This window comes from Neovison vison, chromosome 2 (genome assembly GCF_020171115.1).
Source record: "Neovison vison isolate M4711 chromosome 2, ASM_NN_V1, whole genome shotgun sequence".
Classification (NCBI taxonomy): domain Eukaryota; kingdom Metazoa; phylum Chordata; class Mammalia; order Carnivora; family Mustelidae; genus Neogale; species Neogale vison.
In genome coordinates this window covers 5,918,293-5,935,247 of record NC_058092.1, presented here as the reverse complement: position 1 = coordinate 5,935,247, position 16,955 = coordinate 5,918,293, and the positions used below count along the sequence as shown (strand labels likewise).

Below are 16,955 nucleotides of genomic sequence, written 5' to 3'. Positions count from 1 at the left end.
TCATTCACATGTATTGCTAGTATACTGTTACAGAGTTTCATTGAAAAGTTTTTACAGTTCAGATACTTGAAAAAAAAATTTAAGTGAAATTACTGCAGTTCAAAGACTTCAGAGATGTCGAAGGGAAATAACACAGTTCAGTAGGTTTTGAACCGCCTTTTGGGGGAATGGGACAAGAGTGGTAGAAATCACACTGGCCGGAGTCCTGGCTTTATAGCCTGCTGGTTTAGTGTGGTGAGCACCTTTGACCTTTTTGTGCCTCAGCTTTCTCATCTATAAAATGGGGTGACTGTAGTTCCTACCCTGTAAGCTTAAATGAGAAAATACCTTTCTCATCGGCTTAAGAAAGACTAAGTACATGGATTATGCTCCCTATTCTGTCTGGCCACATGTTCAGAAAGTGTTTGTTACTGTTGTTCTGAATCCTATTCCTGTTCTTGCCAAAGTGTTCTCTACCTTACCTGCCTCCCTTTCCCAGAACAGCTGGAACTGGGGGCAGGGGGTAACTGGAGGAGAACAAATTCTCTTGCGGACAAACGTGCCCTTTCCGTGGTTCTTCTGTTGGAACAACTGCAGGGCTTCTGTTTTATTGATTTGCTTCCGGATCTGTTACTTGGCACGCTTCACTAACGGAAGTCGTTGTTGTCGTTTTAGCTACACGAGAGTGGGTATGATGCGGGCAAAGCCCTGCAGCGCCTGGTGAAGAAGCCTGTGCCCAAGCTGATCGAAAAGTGCTGGACGGAGGATGAAGTGGTGAGTGCGGACGGGGTGGTCTTGGGGCTGCTGGGCCCACCAGGCTGGTGGCTTCTCAAGTGTGCCCTCCCTGCGCCTCTGGGGACTGTCCGTGGTAGCTGTTAGCCAAAGGAAAGAGCCTGCAAGCGTCATAATTGAACAGAGAGACTTAATCTTGGCTTAGTGGGAAGGGTTTTCTCTCTTTCATGGAGAGAGAAGAGACTGGGAGTGTTGGTTGGCTGGTGTTGGCCAGCCCGTTGTTGATGCCTCCCCATTTTAAAACCCAGCATTTTTAAGCCAGTTGATACATATCCTAAGTGGAGCCAGTGACTTGCAGGAAGCATAGACCTGATTATGTAAATACAGTGGCTCTTACATATTCATCCTGTCATTATGGCCCATCAGAGAAGGTGGGGAAATAAAATCCATGCCCACAAATACAGATTTGAATGCCCATGGATTCCTGTTCCGGCAGACCGAGTTCTCACGAAGCTACATCCCCATCTCGTGACTTCTGAAAGGTATTGCCGTCAAAGACAGACTTACTTGTGCTTCTGCTACTTCAGTCTTGTGTCTGAGTGGTACTGCTTGACATTCGCCCTTTAGGTTGAAAGAAATTCAGACGAAGGCTGGCACTGATAGATATATCAATTGTAAGCTTGTTGCTGGTACTTTAAAATATGCTAAGAACGAATGTTGAAAAACTTTTTTGTGCTTTCCTAATCTTGCTCTTTTCGTTTTTATTTATCAAGTACTTACTGTGTGCCAGGTGCTGTGTTAGGACCATATCGAGAACAAAAGTTCCCTTGGGGGCACCTGGGTGCCTCAGTGGGTTAAGCCTCTGCCTTTGGCTCGGGTCATGGTCTCGGGGTCCTAGGATTGAACTCTGCATCGGGCTCTCTGCTCAGCCTGCTCCCCCGCCTGCCTCTCTGCCTACTTGTGATCTCTGTCAAATAAATAAATAAAATCTTGAAAAAAATAAAAAGGCTCCTCCTCATGAGGCTTATGTTTTAAGAGGAGAGACCATCTATAAATCAATATATGTCAAGTGGTAGCACACCTGTGTGCTGAGGAGAATAGAGGAGGTAAGGAGGAGGGAGAACAAACCGGGGGAGTGGGGAGGTGCTGTCTTCAGTAAGGGGCAGAGGAAGGGCCCTGGTAAGAACCATTTGAGCGGAGACCTTAGTGCAAAGATAAGCCTTTTGGATCATGCCAGGGGAAGAGAAGTCTGGGCCCTGGCATGGTCAAGAAGTAGGCGGGAATGTGTCTGGAGGGGGAAAGGGAGGGGGACGGCAGGCGGTGGATCATGTGTGACCCGTGGGCAGATGGTCGGCGCCTTGCTCTTTGGTCTGCATGGGCAGATTCTGAGCAGAGGGGTGACGTGATCTGCTGGTGGGGCGTACTCTGGCCCGAGTCACAAGTGGGCTTCCGGGGCAATTGCGAGCTTCCAGGCCCAAGACCAATTACCGAAGAGCACGGCATCAGTGCTGGGGAGAAGTGGTGAGATCCTGGGTGCGAGCTGGAGCAGGAGCCGAGAGGATACGTTTGAGAAAAGGTCGTGGGGAGGGGGTGGCCAGTGGAAGCAGGGAAGTGGACTAGGAGGCCGCAAGGAGGGACCAAAGCAGCCCTGAAGGTTTGGTTAGAGAGCTTTGTCAGGAGTCCATTAACGCTTGCGGCTGACCAGATGCATGAGGAAGTTGGTGCTGCTGTTTGGAAATTAAATATTTAAATGCTTTACATGATCAGTCAAGAGATGGAAACTTCTTAAACGTTTGTTATTCAAATAGTGGCAGAGTGAAAATGTGAGATTTGTTTTGTCAAGTCAGATGTCATTTTTCACTGTGGACCCATTTTTGTGAGAAGGAGAGAATTTTGATTGATAAAAATTTAAGATTCTTAAACAGCCTTGTTGCAAGAAAGAGGAGGTGGAGAGGATGGAAGGAGTGTGTGAAAGGCTGTCACCGCGGGCCCGTGTGCCTGGCTAGGAGCCCCTCTCGGCCCTCCCTCACCTTCACCTTACGGCTTCTCAGCAGCCAGGAGCTCCCGGTGCTCTCTCCGTGGCCCGTGCTTTCTGCGGTTTAAGGACGCCCACTTAAAGGAAAGTCGCCTTCCTCTTCCTGCAGCGCTTGCCTCTCTTGGGCACGGTGTGGCCTGTATCCCTGCTGCTGCAGTGGCTTGGGGACTTGAGGCAGCCCGTGGGACAGAAAGGGGAGTCTGGGACATCGGAGAAGGCCTGACTTTCTTTTGGAAAATGAAATGCAACTCCAGATTGCTGCACGTTCCGAGGACGTGGTAATGATCCCTAACTGCATGAATCCTTGTCTTTCCGGTGCATTTTTGTCATGGTTGCTTTTTGTTTTGGTTGGAGTTTTGAGAAATGTGCTGGCACTCATCCAGTTCTTGCAGAACCCAGGGATCAGATGCTTCCCTTATTTGTAGGAAGGTCAGCTTCACTTTCTAAAACCTGAAAAGCAAATGAGCAAGAGGGCTTGAGTAAGTGAGCTGCAGGCAACTTCTTATGAATGTGTTCAAGTCAAACCTTTGACCCGCTTATGCGGCAGCCCGGCACAGGCACTCGTGCCTTGGCCTGGTTTGGCTGTGAGAACGTAACCTGCTGTGTGCATGTGGCCCTCCTGGTTGGATTCCCCACATCATCTCACCCCGGGAATCACAGGAGTAAGCAAAGCAAGTGTGTCCCAACGAAAGTAAGGACATGGGCCTACCTCCTGTTCTGTACCCTCCCCCACCCCCAGGATAACATTTTAGTTATTTTTAAGCGTCATTGCCTCCAGGATACCGGTTTGATCAAACTGCAGCAGCGTCGATGAGGCCGTCATCACGCCGTCTTCTGAGCTGCTTCCGCTGCTTGCCTGTGTCTGTGGGCAGCTTGCCCTTGCTTTCTCCTGCTGCCGTCGCCTGCTCTGTTCCTCGCAGCTTTGCTTCCATGTTGATTGCCCTCCTCACTGGCGAACTTGCTAAGAGTGAGGCCTTCACTGATGGGGAGACCAGTGTCTGGTAGAGAAGCATGTTTTTGTCCAAGAGGGACTTGAAGAATATTGACAGGTCTTTATTTAAGATGAGTGTTTTTAAAGATTCTTTACCATAATTAAGATTGTCCTCAATCTAACATTTTAAAACTTCTAATAGTTAATAATCATCCATCAGAGAAAACCTTCTAGGTACACCCAAAGCTGACTTTAGAAGTTTTACTTTGGGAAAAAAAATTCCCGTATTATTAATGATAACACCACCCAACATCTTCATCCTAGGTCTTTCAGATAATCACCAAATTCTTGAGATTTTAGGCCTCAGTGGGAGGCCTTTCATTTTACATTTTCTCTCAGTGATTCCTTTGATGGCTTGTGTTGTGTGTAGGTACAGTATTTCTCACCACAGTTTCTTTGGGACTGAGATACTTTTACGTCTTGTGGAATGGATGCCAGGTTTGTGGCACTTTCTGTCCAATTCTAGGCCCGAAGCTGACAACTGCACTTTGCTTTAGTGCAGTGACTGAGAAACATGTTGGTAGCGGGCTCGAGGCGGGCTCGAGGCGGTCTCTCAGGCTGAATGAACTGGGTCAGATCAGAGAGGCAGTTTCGAAGAAATGCTGGGTCAGTTGGATGGAGCTGCAGTAAACAGTCGGCGCCTGTCTTTGGGGGTCGTACTGACGGTTAACCAGTCTCACTTACATTATGCTGAAAATATTATTCCATTTCAGGAAGCCATTTAAATCAGTAAAACTTATGAAGAGAAAGAGGAGAAAAATACTGATCAGAACATTAAAAAAAAAGAAACTCTAGATTATTAGGTTTTTAATTAAACATGGTGAACACATTTAAATATAACACAAAGGCCCCGGGCTGAACTGCACCTAATCGAAACAGATTAAGTCACCCTTCCATGCTCGGGTAGTTATTAATTCTGCTTATTTATGCATGCAGGCTGAAGGTAGCATTTGCTGCCGCTGTGCTGGTGCTTATTGCGCTGGGATTCCATTGCTGCTTGACGCTGTGTGCTTAATTAGCATTCAGCTGTTGATTATGGAAATACCGGGGACGCTAATTGAATTCTTCTTAAAATTCAGGGCCTGCATTTTCCTTGTGGAGTTTGGCCCGACTTGCAAGGTTGTAAGAGTGGGTGCTCCGCTGAGCCGTGTAGGCACTTCACCCTTTGCTTCCCAGCCACTTGGCTGTGTTTGTTTTGGAAATTATTTTCATGTTGAAGCAGCTTTCAGCAAAATTCCAGGTGTTCCAGAAGGTAAAGGTTTTGTTGCTTACGATGTTCCCACAGAGCGTTCATTCCATGTCACTGTGGGTAACTATAACTTTTATCTGGAAGTGTGTTTTCCCTTAAAATATTTTATGCCAATTTTGGTGTACTATATTGAGTGAACAATGTAGACACAAATAATCTGAAATGTTTATGCATAGGCAGTTAATCCGTCGTGCGGTGATAGACTTACAATGGCCGTGTACATGGATTTACAAATCATAAATTTTAAAACCTCTAAACTTTCCTTCAGTTTAAAGCTCAGCATTATCATAAATATAAATGAAAATCCTTCTTTCAAAATTGACATGGCGCGACAGACTAATTTTCTGAGTATTTGTAAACCAATGAACCCGTGTGGCTGTTCGAGGAATTGCGTCCACAGGACACGCCAGCTGTCTGCGTGGTGTCTCCCCAGCAGCATCTTCAGAGGCCTTTGTTAGACCCTTTTTGGAATGTCTGCTCGAGAAAACATTGTTTTCATTGTTCACTCTTTATAAGCCAGGCATCTGGATGTGCCAGAAGACAGAGCTGCTTAGTGGGGCAAAAATACAATGAATTTTATTTACTGTTGGTGTGGCAGCTGTAGAAAATGGAATCCACAGCAAAACCGAAGGTCCTATAGCAGTGGGAGGTGGAGGTGAGAGCAGAGATGGAGACCGTGGCGAGGGGAAAGGGAAGCATCTGCCCTCAGCCTGCAGTTACAATCCTGTGAGCTTTAAGGTGTCCATAATTTTGGTGTTTAGTTTTAAATTGTATATTTTCGATAGAGGGGAAGGTGTAATTGCATGATGCTGATTTTTCAGAATGGTCGGATTTCCAGAGTTGTTGAGCATTTTATATAGTCATTCCAAAAGGTAGGTGATAGGAAATCCTGTAGGTCATCCGATACGAACCCATTCATTTTTTCTTCGTTTGTAAATTTTATGTGAATTTTAATTCTGTTGTTAAAATATCATGGAAACATTAAAGGCGATTGAAACCTCACTCCCATCTCACGTTCCTAGTTTCATGCTCTCCCCGTGTCTTTGTCCATGTACCTAGATTGGTTTGTGTGTTTGTAAACTTACATAAATGGAATCATTATATTGAAATTCTCACTTTCACAAGAAGTCTTAATCTGAGAATATTTGTAGTTCACCTGGAACCCACAATAGGGGTATACTGTATTTAGTGCAACAGATAATAGGCAATAGTAAATTTTAAATAGAATTGATGTGGTTTTTTCCCTCAATTTACTACCCTTCCTCTAATTTTAAGTTAATTGGTGCTGCCCCTTGTGAATCACTTAATTCTGAAATATGAGAGTAGGAAAGATAAGAGAAGCATGAAATGTTGGCATATTATTTATACATAAGTAATACACATATTATTCACTCATGTTATGTGTTCTTATGGTCCATGGCAAAAACCAGTCCTTAGTATTAAGAGAGGGAAAGTTAGGGGTTCCCAGCTGGCTCAGTTGGAAGAGCAAGCAAACTGACTCTTGATCTTGGGGTTGTAAATTTCAGTCCCACATTGGGTATAAGAGATTACTTTAAAAAATAAAATCTGTAAGAGTAAATAAATAAATAAATAAATAAGGAAAAATGTAGATACAGGTAAATTTGTATAATGCTTTAAGTATTAATGAAATTGAACTCTTTTTCCCATGATTGATGCCCATCAGCCTTTGGATCAAACCCTTTTTTAAACAAGTCAATAGTGTGAATAGAATGGAGTTTATTGTCAAGTCCATTTGACAATGAGACAGTGAATTAAAAATCAATTATATGTTCAGAAGATTGGTGTCAGGCAATCAATTTTGTCAGTTTGCGAAGATGTTCTACTGCATAACAACCCGTAAAGAGAAATGCGTTTTAAAATCCTTTAGTAAATGAGATGGGCCACGCACTAGAAGGAGAGAGATATTTCAAAAATTTATTTCAGTATTTCATGTCAATAGAAGTTGCCTCTGGATTAAATCTACAAATTCAGCAGTGACCTTGCCTTTCACATACATGGCTTTATTGCTTTCTAGGCTTCCTCTGTAAACTATGGTCAAAGAAGATGGTATGCCTGTTTTTCTCAACAAGGTCATTCTTTTTCGCATTTTCTTTAACCCATATGTTTCTCAAGTTCCTTATCCTGTAGCCCTGATATTAGGTATTTTTGTTGAAAGCCAGCAGTAAGTTAGGCTGTTCTTCGGGCTCCATGTGTCCATGAATGTTTGTGCACCTGTCCATGTTCAGGCCTTGGGGTGATGCAGAACAGCACAGAGACCTGGAAAGTAACTCCACACTGAGTATAGGCATTCTCTAAATTATTCTTTGCCGCTTAGGATAATCTTTTAAAATCAAAGAGCGATTTTTATGGGACATTTTTCATTTTTTGCTTGAGTAGGGGAGCATTGGGGAGAATCTTCAGCTTGAAAGATTAATAAACACTACAGTGGTGGGTTATTGAAACCATGTTTTCCATCTCATTTTCAAGGGCGTGTAAAACAAATGGAGATAGCATACACTTTCAGCTGCCCTCCATCATCTCTGCGTTTAAAAAATGAGAACAAGACACAAGGGAACTTGAGAGATTGCATTTGTTCTCCCATAGACAAAGTGGTTATTTTTTAAATGAAGAGGATTGAAAACCCTCTCCTTCTGCAGTTTCTTAGCAACAGAGATGGAGTCCATTTTAATGTGTATGCATGGAACATTCTATGTATGAGAACATTGGAGCCATACATTTCTACAGGTGAAACATACTGTATCAGCCTGGTAACTGGAATTCGTTGTTGGGGGAAGGAAATGGGTTTAAAAAAAAAAAAAAAAAAGGAACCCTACAATGAAAGGAAATAACTCATTTTAGACTGTCTCCTCTTCTTCCCCGACATAGTTGTATCTAAAACCTAGAGTCTCTCTTAAATAGAAGTAATAATGGCCTTAGTAGCCCCCTAATTGCCCCCTTCACGGGAATGCCAACACATTTTTTTTTATATTTCCTAGTGTGTTTTGTTATTCTTCTTCCCCACCACCCTGCATGCTGTTAAGTGACATGTTTCAGAACTCGCTTTAAGTCGTTTTTCCACAGTATTTCATATGGGTGAATTCCAGTTCATTTTCCACATGTATAAGGCGAAGTGCTGCGGTGTTGGGAAGCAGAGTATGTTTAGTGGTCACCAAGGGGGAAAAGTCTCTGCGTTTGGCCTCACCAGTTGAGAGTTCAGACCCACGTGTGTCTGTCTGGCCCTGTAGTTCTTGAATTTGTTGTTGGGACTTGCGCATGGCAAGCCTGTTCATCCACCTGTGTGAACACGACCATAGGATGACCCTTCATGTTGTTTACCAGGTTACTTATTTCTGATTTCAGATAACTGGTGGAAATGTGTCCATCCAGTCATTCCACAGATGTTTCTATAGCACCAGCACAGCACTCTGCCAGGTACCATTTTATGCACTGGTGATCCAGCACTGAACAAAACAGGCCGAGATTCCTGTGCTCACGGAGCTGGTGTTGTAGTGGGAAAGCTCGATCCAAGCCAGAACGCCAAGTACCACGCACAGTGGGCTAGCTACATCCCAGAGCGTGTGGGGGTCTGCCGCACTCGTGATGGCGAGTTCGTCTGGGGGTTTCCACGTTAGACTAGGAAATCTCAACATCAGGGCCTATAGTTTAATTCTCCTTGTATCTCCAGAACATAGCCCAGGGCCAGGAGTGTGGTGGATAATCAGAAAAGACTGTTTCGACTGGGTTGGAAAGGAGAGAAACCTAGTAGAGGTTGTTTCCTCCCCCAAGTCCTCACATCACCTCCGCCGAGTTTGGCCCCTTTGGCAGAGCTTGAGCTCAGATGTTGCTACTTCAGGGGGTTCTCCTACCACCCGCTCGGGGCCAGCGCTCACTCCAGCTCCCCAAAAATTGACTGGACACTGCCCCGTTCTCCTCTTGGAAGCAGCAGTCAACCCCTCCCAGTTGTCTGTGGTTTTATTTTCTAGGCTCCAGTAGAAAAAAGCTCATTCTTTGGACACCATCACTTGTTGATGTGTGTGGTTGCCGAGTTTTGTTGTGGGAGAGTGAGCGACAAAGAGAACGAGAAGGAAGAAGCCTCAGTAGGTGGCCTGCTGTCAGTCTAACCTGCCTTTCCTCCTGACCCTTTATTCATTTGAAAAGCAAACCCCCCTATTTGCAAATCTCTTTCTTAAGGCTGTCTGGTTGTTTGGGCCATCTTTTTTGTGACTGTGGTATGTGGGTGATAGACCCTTCCTCTCAGGTTTCCTCCAAACCTCTGGGGTGCTTCACCTGTTTGGTCACTTTTGGGATATTTTCTTCCATTTTAAAGGGCTTGATCCCATGTAGTTAATCCCAGCAACAGGACATAGAAGAACTACCAAATCAATACACCGAAGAACTAAGGAAGGAGCAAAGCAAAGTTGCAAGTAAAACAAGAACCAAGCAGGGAGCCTGAGTGACTGAGTTGGGTAAGCATCCAACGTTTGATTTCGACTCAGGTCGTGATCTCAGAGTGATGGGATCAAGCCCCGCATCTGGCTCTGCGCTCAGCACAGAGTCTGCTTGTCCCTCTCCATCTGCTTCTCCCCTCACTTGTTCTCTCTCTCTCCCTCAAATAAATAAAGTCTTACCAAAAAAAGAGCTAAACAGTAAGAGAGTGAAGCAGGATGGCTGATAGTACACCATGTGCCCTTGAGGGCTACAAAGTCTGCCGACACAGTATTTCATATTTAAAGTGTATGTCTAGAGCCTGTTTTGTTTTTTTAAGTTTATACTCTGTTATTCTGGATCATTTTATTTAGCGTTCAGAAATTATGAGCCAGAGAACACTAGAAGGATCTCTGTCCTGGACATAGGAACATGTCTGGGCCACGCTGAATGTTTGTAGCTTTGTGGCCGCTGCCCGGTGTCCTGCGCGCCTCTACCATCCAAGGGCATGAAGCGTGCTACTGAAATGCTGGGGGAATGAAAGAGGATAAATCACACCCTTCTCTCTCCGCTCTGGAAGACTTGCGTGGGTGGGGTGGGGTACAGAGAGAATGCCGGCCCCAGAACTTGCAGGGCTGGGACAGCGGTCCTCAGGCTGGTAGCCACCTTTGGGACCTCACGGAAGGGGAAGGCATGGGGAAAGGACAAACTTTGCCATGGCCGGCAGGTGCGTTTGACAAGAAACCTGGGTCTGAAGCCAGTTCCTGTCTACGGCCACCCCTCCCTTTCACTGCCCCGGTAGAAAACTGGGCTGAGGTCTTCTCTACAGCTGATGAAGTCATCTCTGGTTAAGAAACTTGAAAGCATGTATGCCCACACACTCACGTGCCTTAGTGCTAACTAAAGGTTCTTGGTTTCCCCTTGCAGTTCGTTGGTCAGTTTTGATCATTTATTTTTCTAATCTTTTTCTAGTTTTCTAATCTTGCCTCTCAGATTAATAAAATAAAACCTCTGGACTGCAGAGACTCTTGTCAACAAGTGTTTCAGGCTGTCGCAGAGCCAGAGGGAAGGACAGTGCATCACCAGCAGCTCTGCTCCGTGTTACTTCTGTCCCTTTTCTCCTCTCAGGAGCCCCGCTGCTTCTCTGGGAGCCACTGCTCCTGAAGCCTGGGCAGGTGTTACCTCTTGGCTAATAAGCCACTCTCCAAACAGGCACGTTCAGCCTAAATTTGTCATTTTCTTCTTCCATCTAGGGCTCTGATTAATTAGAGTAACATAACTAGCTAAGCTGGCTTGGCTATCCATTTTTGAAAAAGAAGTTTTAGAGAATGAATTTTAACGAGGTGTTATTAAGCGTAGATTTGGGGAACCAGTTAACCTGGACCCAAAACCTGTCCAAAATTAATCTAAAAATAAAGTAGCTTTGCTTGCAGAAGGCCCTGGGCTCTTGATGTGTGATTCCCAGCAAAACACCCCTTGGGACTCTCGATTTTATCAAAGCTGTTCCAGATTCCCAAAGCAGCTTAAAGTTGGGATGGACTCTGAATATTTGGGAATCTCCCTCTCAGTCCAGTCCATGAAAATGAGATTCTCCAATTCTTTAGCAGAAACGAAAGTTAGGAAATTATTTTCTGATTATCCTTTGAGATGGCCCAACTTCTTTGTCTTCTTCCCAGGTTTTGGACCCCAGAGTAGCCTGACCCTGGTAGTACGTCCCCCTTCTTGGAACTGTCTGACTTTATACTCTGCTCACATTCTCACCCCACCCTCCAACCAGGCTCACCCTCTCTTGTGAGCCAGCGCTTTCTCTCAGACCCGTCAGACATCCCAGAGATCCATTTTGGACTGTCTTGCTTTTCAGGCAAACTGTCGGACGGGTCCTTCAGTTGCTTGCACGTTTAGAGGAGTCAGTAAGCACCATCCCATGTTATCCTCCGCTGGTTTGAAATAATCTCAGACACTGCAGAATCCCATTGCTAGGAAGATATGCATGTGTAAGGGAAGTACTCTCTTTCAGAGGAGTATCTTGACAAAAGGAGTGATGATTTTTTTTTTTAAAGATTTTATTTATTTATTTGACAGACAGAGATCACAAGTAGGCAGAGAGGCAGGCGCAGAGAGAGAGAGAGAGAGGAGGAAGCAGGCTCCCCGCCGAGCAGAGAGCCCAACGTGGGACTCGATCCCGGGACCCGAGATCATGACCTGAGCCGAAGGCAGCAGCCTAACCCACTGAGCCACCCACGCGCCCCAGGAGTGATGAATTTTTATAGCTCCAAACCAGACATTATTTTCTGTTTCTGGATAACCAACTTTAGATTTTCCTTAAAAAATTTATTGTATGGTGGGAAGTGGATTTTTTTCCCCCCACTTTCTGTTGAACTTAGGTCCACTGCCTTTCCATACCTGTTCTGTGCAAGGTTCTCCTGGATTCTTATAGAGCCCCTTTATCCATTGGTTACTGTCGTAATTCATCCTCTACAACCTTCTGTCCCTACTGTTGTTAGTTAAGCTTCATATTTTAGAAACGAGGTTTAAAAATAATATTAGTTCCTCATTCAAAAGGAAGCGAGCTTATTGCTGACTTGAGACAAAGAAACTACATTTGTTCTTTAACCACTAAGATTTCTGCAGGCGTCCCCCCTGACCTTGCTGATTGCCTGGCAGAGTGGCGTCCTTGACTTATTTTGACAGTGGGTGTCCGTGAGCACTCTAGTTGGATGTTGTTGCCACAGGCTAGAGAGGAGATGGCAGCCACACTATTGGAAACTTTTGGAATGCCTCTTTTGACTCCTGATGTTCTGGGGTCCACAGGGGATGCAAGGCTGAACATGTTGCTTTTTGCTATTGAACAGGGAGATGAGGAAGGGCTCCAAGGAAGAGGTGTTATTTGAGAGGAACCCTGAAGGATGGGTAGGATTTTGCCAGGCATATTGGATCAAGGTGGAAAAACAAAGGCATTAAAGAATGTGGGTGGTTTAATAGCCAGTCAGGCAGTTTGAGTAAAGTTACAGATGGAGGAATATCTAAGATTGCTGATGGATTCAAATCCTACTCTGTATGGGAAGAGAAGTTTAATTTTATAGAAAATAAGGAATAATAACACATTTCAGAATGTGGGGAATGATAGGACCGGGGCCATCACTGAAGGCTAATCTGGCAGTAAGGTGGGGGGTAAAGTGAGTAGAGAAGGAAATCAGTGGTTTTGAGACCTGACTGCGCGTTAGAATGACCTGGAAAACTTTAAAATGTCCCTGTGTCCAGATTGCATGCCAGACCCGTTGGGTCAGAATCTCTGGGGTGGGACCCAGGCATCCATGCTCCAGGCTAAGGACTGGTTCTAGTGAGAGATGTTGAACTTAAAGAGATGCTCTAAGTTTATAGCAGCGATTCTCAACCTTGGTTACACACTGGATCGCACAGGGAACTTTGGCATGCATGTGCACGCGCATGTGCGTATGCGCACACACACACACTCTCACAGACACACACACACACACACTCACAAACAGAGATCCATCCTGAGATTCTTTTTGAGCCATACAGAGGGAAAAGAGGCTCTTGGAGGAATTCTTAAGTTGAGAGGTATAGGGATGGACAAAGTGACAAAGAAAAGGCGAGAGAAAGGGTTGGACTCTCTATTTTTTATTTTGTTAAACATTATATTTAACTCAATAAAATATGAGGAGTAACTACATATTTTTTTTAATGTCTTTGACATAACTCAGTTGAAAAATTGGGGAAGGAAACTGGTACGAGGTCAGGATGCTGAGGCATGTCTAGTAGTACCAATTACGCTGTTGAAGTAATTGGTAGTGAGGCCCAGGCTACTTACTGAACTTGGGAACCAGGCAGAGGTGGTAGAAGAGTCAAAAAGGGCTGTGGGGCTCAGTCAAGAAGAAGAAGTTTGTGGGTTTAATGGTGGTGGTACAGTAATAAATAAAAAAATTCCAGTTTTGTATCTTAAATGTTTTCAGGGATGCCCAGACATAAGGGATGCCTACCAGTGGGTGGCTGGGTTTGGGCTAATGCACACTGAGGACTGTGGATGCAAACCGTGAGAAGGGTGCTGGGCAAGATTTTTCATGTTCCTGAGAGTACTATTGAAAGACAGGATGGGGGCGCCTGGGTGGCTCAGTCGGTTAAGTGTCTGCCTTGGGCTCAGGTCATGATGCTGGGGGTCCTGGGATGGAGCCCCACATGGGGGGGGCGTCCCTACTCAGCAGGGAGCCTGCTTCTCCCTCTCCCTCTGCCCCTCCCCCTCCTCTCTCTCTCTCCCTCTCTCTCAAATACATAAATAAAATCTTTTTTTAAAAAAGATATGATAGAGAAAGGGACTTTTAACTAGGCACAGGATCACTGAATAAGGGTGAGGGAGACTGGATTGTTTGGTTGATTCTGTGACGAGGAAGAGCGGCTGGAGGTGGTAGATGACGTGGCCCGACAGGATTGTCCCACTGGAATCAGAGAATGCGCAGGGAACTAAACCTCTGGCTGTTGTTGGAGGGGTTTTGAGGGATGTTGCAGGGATCACCTGTGAGGATGCTGAGGGGGTGAGGGAGGGCTCTGAGGCATGCCGAGAGAGGGGAGGGAGTGAGGGAGAAGACAGTAGGTCCCTAGAGGACACGGTATGCTGGGCCAGTGAGGGCTTGCTAAGGTGAGATGTCCCTAGCCAGAAGTAGCCATGGGGATGGGAGTAATGGGAAGGTGTGGGAAGGAAATTGGTGGTTAATTTGTGGTTGCTGATGACCACTTTAGGTCCCGTGGCAGGCAGACTGAGGCCCCCCCCCCCCCCCCCCCGTGCTGCTCTGCTCCGTGATGGGCTTCTTGAGGGCCGAGCCACCTCTCGGCGTGTCCAGGCACTAGATGCTGGGTTGAGTTGAATTGGATTCACGTGTAGAGGTTGTCGATGGAGGTGAGTGGTGAGGAGGGAGGGTTTGGGGACTGGAACAATCATCAGAATGTAAGATGTCGGCTGGGAATGTTGGCTCCCAGAATGTATCCTGCTGTTTGTTTCCTCGGTCATTCCACAAGTTTTGGGCATTTAACTGGGTACTAGATGCTCAGCCTTGGAGAGGAAAATAACGTTGGACATACTGTTCTCGTGGAGCTTGTGTTGTGGTGGGAGGCACAGGCAAATGCAGGTAGGTGAGGAGATGCTCTGGAGAGGCCCAATCTGTTGCATCCCAGGAGACTGAGTGAGGCGGGGGCTGGGCGCGGCCGAGCCGCCTCCTCCTGGGCAGTGGCAGCTTCTCCTCCCGCGTTCCTGTTCTTCAAACAGGATAATTGAAGCCAGTTACTCAAGAGTGCTATGCGTTTTTCTGATAATTCAGATTACTTAGCTCCTATCTGGTGATTTCTGGGGTCATGTCTCAGTTGCCCATAAACGTTCCTTCTCAGGAGCAGATTGATAAATGCCCTCAGGACTTGGGAGCATTGGAGAGCTTAGAACCAACTGAATTTGACTGAAAGGACAGGTGGGAACCTTGCTGTGGGAGTAAAATCATGTCGCTAATTAGACGTCTGTTCATTTCTCATGCATAGATGTGCATTTCCAGTACGGGGGGCACAATTACAGAATGTTTCTGAATGCCGAAAAGATTCTATAAACCTTCTTCATGACCTTTTAGATCAGGGGGCAGATTAGAAGAGAAGGATCTGGTTCTTGCAAAATGTTTGCTGATAATCTTAAAGCAGCTTTGGGTGCATATTGTGTGTGGTGAGGAGAGAGAGCCGGGAGAAACTGGTGAACCCAGAAGGAGGGTCTCTCGAGCCCCTGGAGTCCCCTGTAGATGTCACTACGGTTTTGTTTCCTTCAGTGCTTCTTGGTATAATGTGTTTCATCAAAAAAGCCTGAGAGCCTCAAGCCAAAGAAAAGGGAGGGGGGTGAGGGGGGCATGAAGGAACTTGATGAGTAGATGATTCATTTCCTCATTGTAAAGAACATTTCTTTCATCCTTTATTATGCCGCAAGAATTCTTTCACTGTTAACCATCCTAGACTGTTTTGAGAAGGTCCCATCAACCCGGGCAGCCTGTGCTCAAGGCCATCGGAATCTTCTGCCTGCCTCGGGGAGAGCCGTGAGGATTCCTCTCAGCTCAGCGGGGGAAAGAAACTTCAGGTCTCCTCTGAATGTTTGCTGCTGTCGTGCCTGTTACTTTTCAGTTCGTGATTTGCTCAAAACCAAGAAACTCTAGCCTCTTCTTTGTTTTCTTTCTACCTCTCCCTTCACTTCTTCTTTTCTCAGGTGACTCCTTACCTTTTTATAGACAACCACCTACTGGTAATGCAGTTAAAGTTTGGTGGTGGTAGAAAACAGAAGTGTTGATAAACCTGCTTTTGGTTGAATCGGTGCTTTAGACCAGCTGCTGTACCTGGGCAAGCCTCTGATCCTCTCTCTAAGAAATGGGAGTATTAATTAAATAATTAGGTCTTTACTGGCCTTCAGAGGTTCAGGTACTGGTAATAAGAATTGCCTTTGAAGAAATATTTATCAAATGCTGACTTATATATGCAAAGGTCTCTGACAGGTGCACCCAGACAGGACCACCCAACCTCAAGGAGAAAGACCCTGTTGGCAGTGATGGACTTAGGTGCCCAGAACCTAGTGCTGGGCAGGATGTGGGAAGTGGGATACCCAGAGAAGGACGACAAAACATAGGTACGAGATAGTATAGAAACTTGTTCAGGGCTATACCGGCAGTGAGTGAATCCAAGCCACCAGTCCAAGAGAGGCTCCGTACTGACATTGCACAGGCTCCCCAGACACAATACTGAAGTGTGAGGAGTGTGGGACACGTTCGGGGAGCATCAGGGACCTGCCTCTAGTTGATGCAGGGCAGTCATGGTCCGTGTTAGGGATCTGTATGCAGCACAGGTTCTGTCCCTGCTTTCTTGCGTTCATTGTGGACATTCACACAGCACTGTCTCCCCGTGAGCTGAAATGAAACCTCACACTCCTTTTTAACACATTTTCTAATCCACATACTTGAGGGTGGTGGGCACTGAGGATTTAGTGGTAGAATCGAGTATGCTTGACTACGTACGCTGAAGGGTTTGCGCTCTCCATCTGTCTTGGACAGAGAAGTGCCATAATCAGTTCTTTAGAATTCAGAGAAAGAATGTTCTTTACCTTGGTAGGGTAGCAGTTACACAGTGCAGGGTTTATAGTGGTGTCATCTGTCTTGGTCCTGAAAAGGGTTTTTAGTGATCCTGGTTTGGTTCAGTTAGGTAAAACCAGAGTATAAAAAATCTAGCTGAGATGTGGAAGCATTCTTGGCATTCTCCAGAATTCCCTCATCTTTTTCCTTGTAGGTACAAAGTTTAAAACAAACAAACAAACAAACAAACAAACAAAAATCTCTCTTTCCCATGGAACCCCTAAGAGAATTTTGTTTTGCTTTAGAAACCATATGCTTCCTCCCAAGATTAAATCGGCATTTACCTTTCTCCTGATAAGGATGTAATTTCTAACTAATAAATAGTGACGTTGAAAATGAGACTGTTCCATGAATCTTAAATCTAGCCAGGGCATTTTGAATCCCATC

General features: G+C 45.5%; 1 protein-coding gene across 5 annotated transcripts in view; it reads left to right on the top strand.

Moving 5' to 3' along the window:
* The window catches only part of RERE (arginine-glutamic acid dipeptide repeats), a 428,379-nt gene that overhangs the window by 336,868 nt on the left and 74,556 nt on the right, over positions 1-16,955 (top strand). For all 5 annotated transcript variants that reach the window (XM_044237096.1, XM_044237094.1, XM_044237092.1 and 2 more), the window contains one exon: positions 655-753. In XM_044237096.1, coding sequence (XP_044093031.1) covers positions 655-753 — 99 coding nt within the window. The remainder of the gene's footprint in view (positions 1-654; positions 754-16,955) is intronic.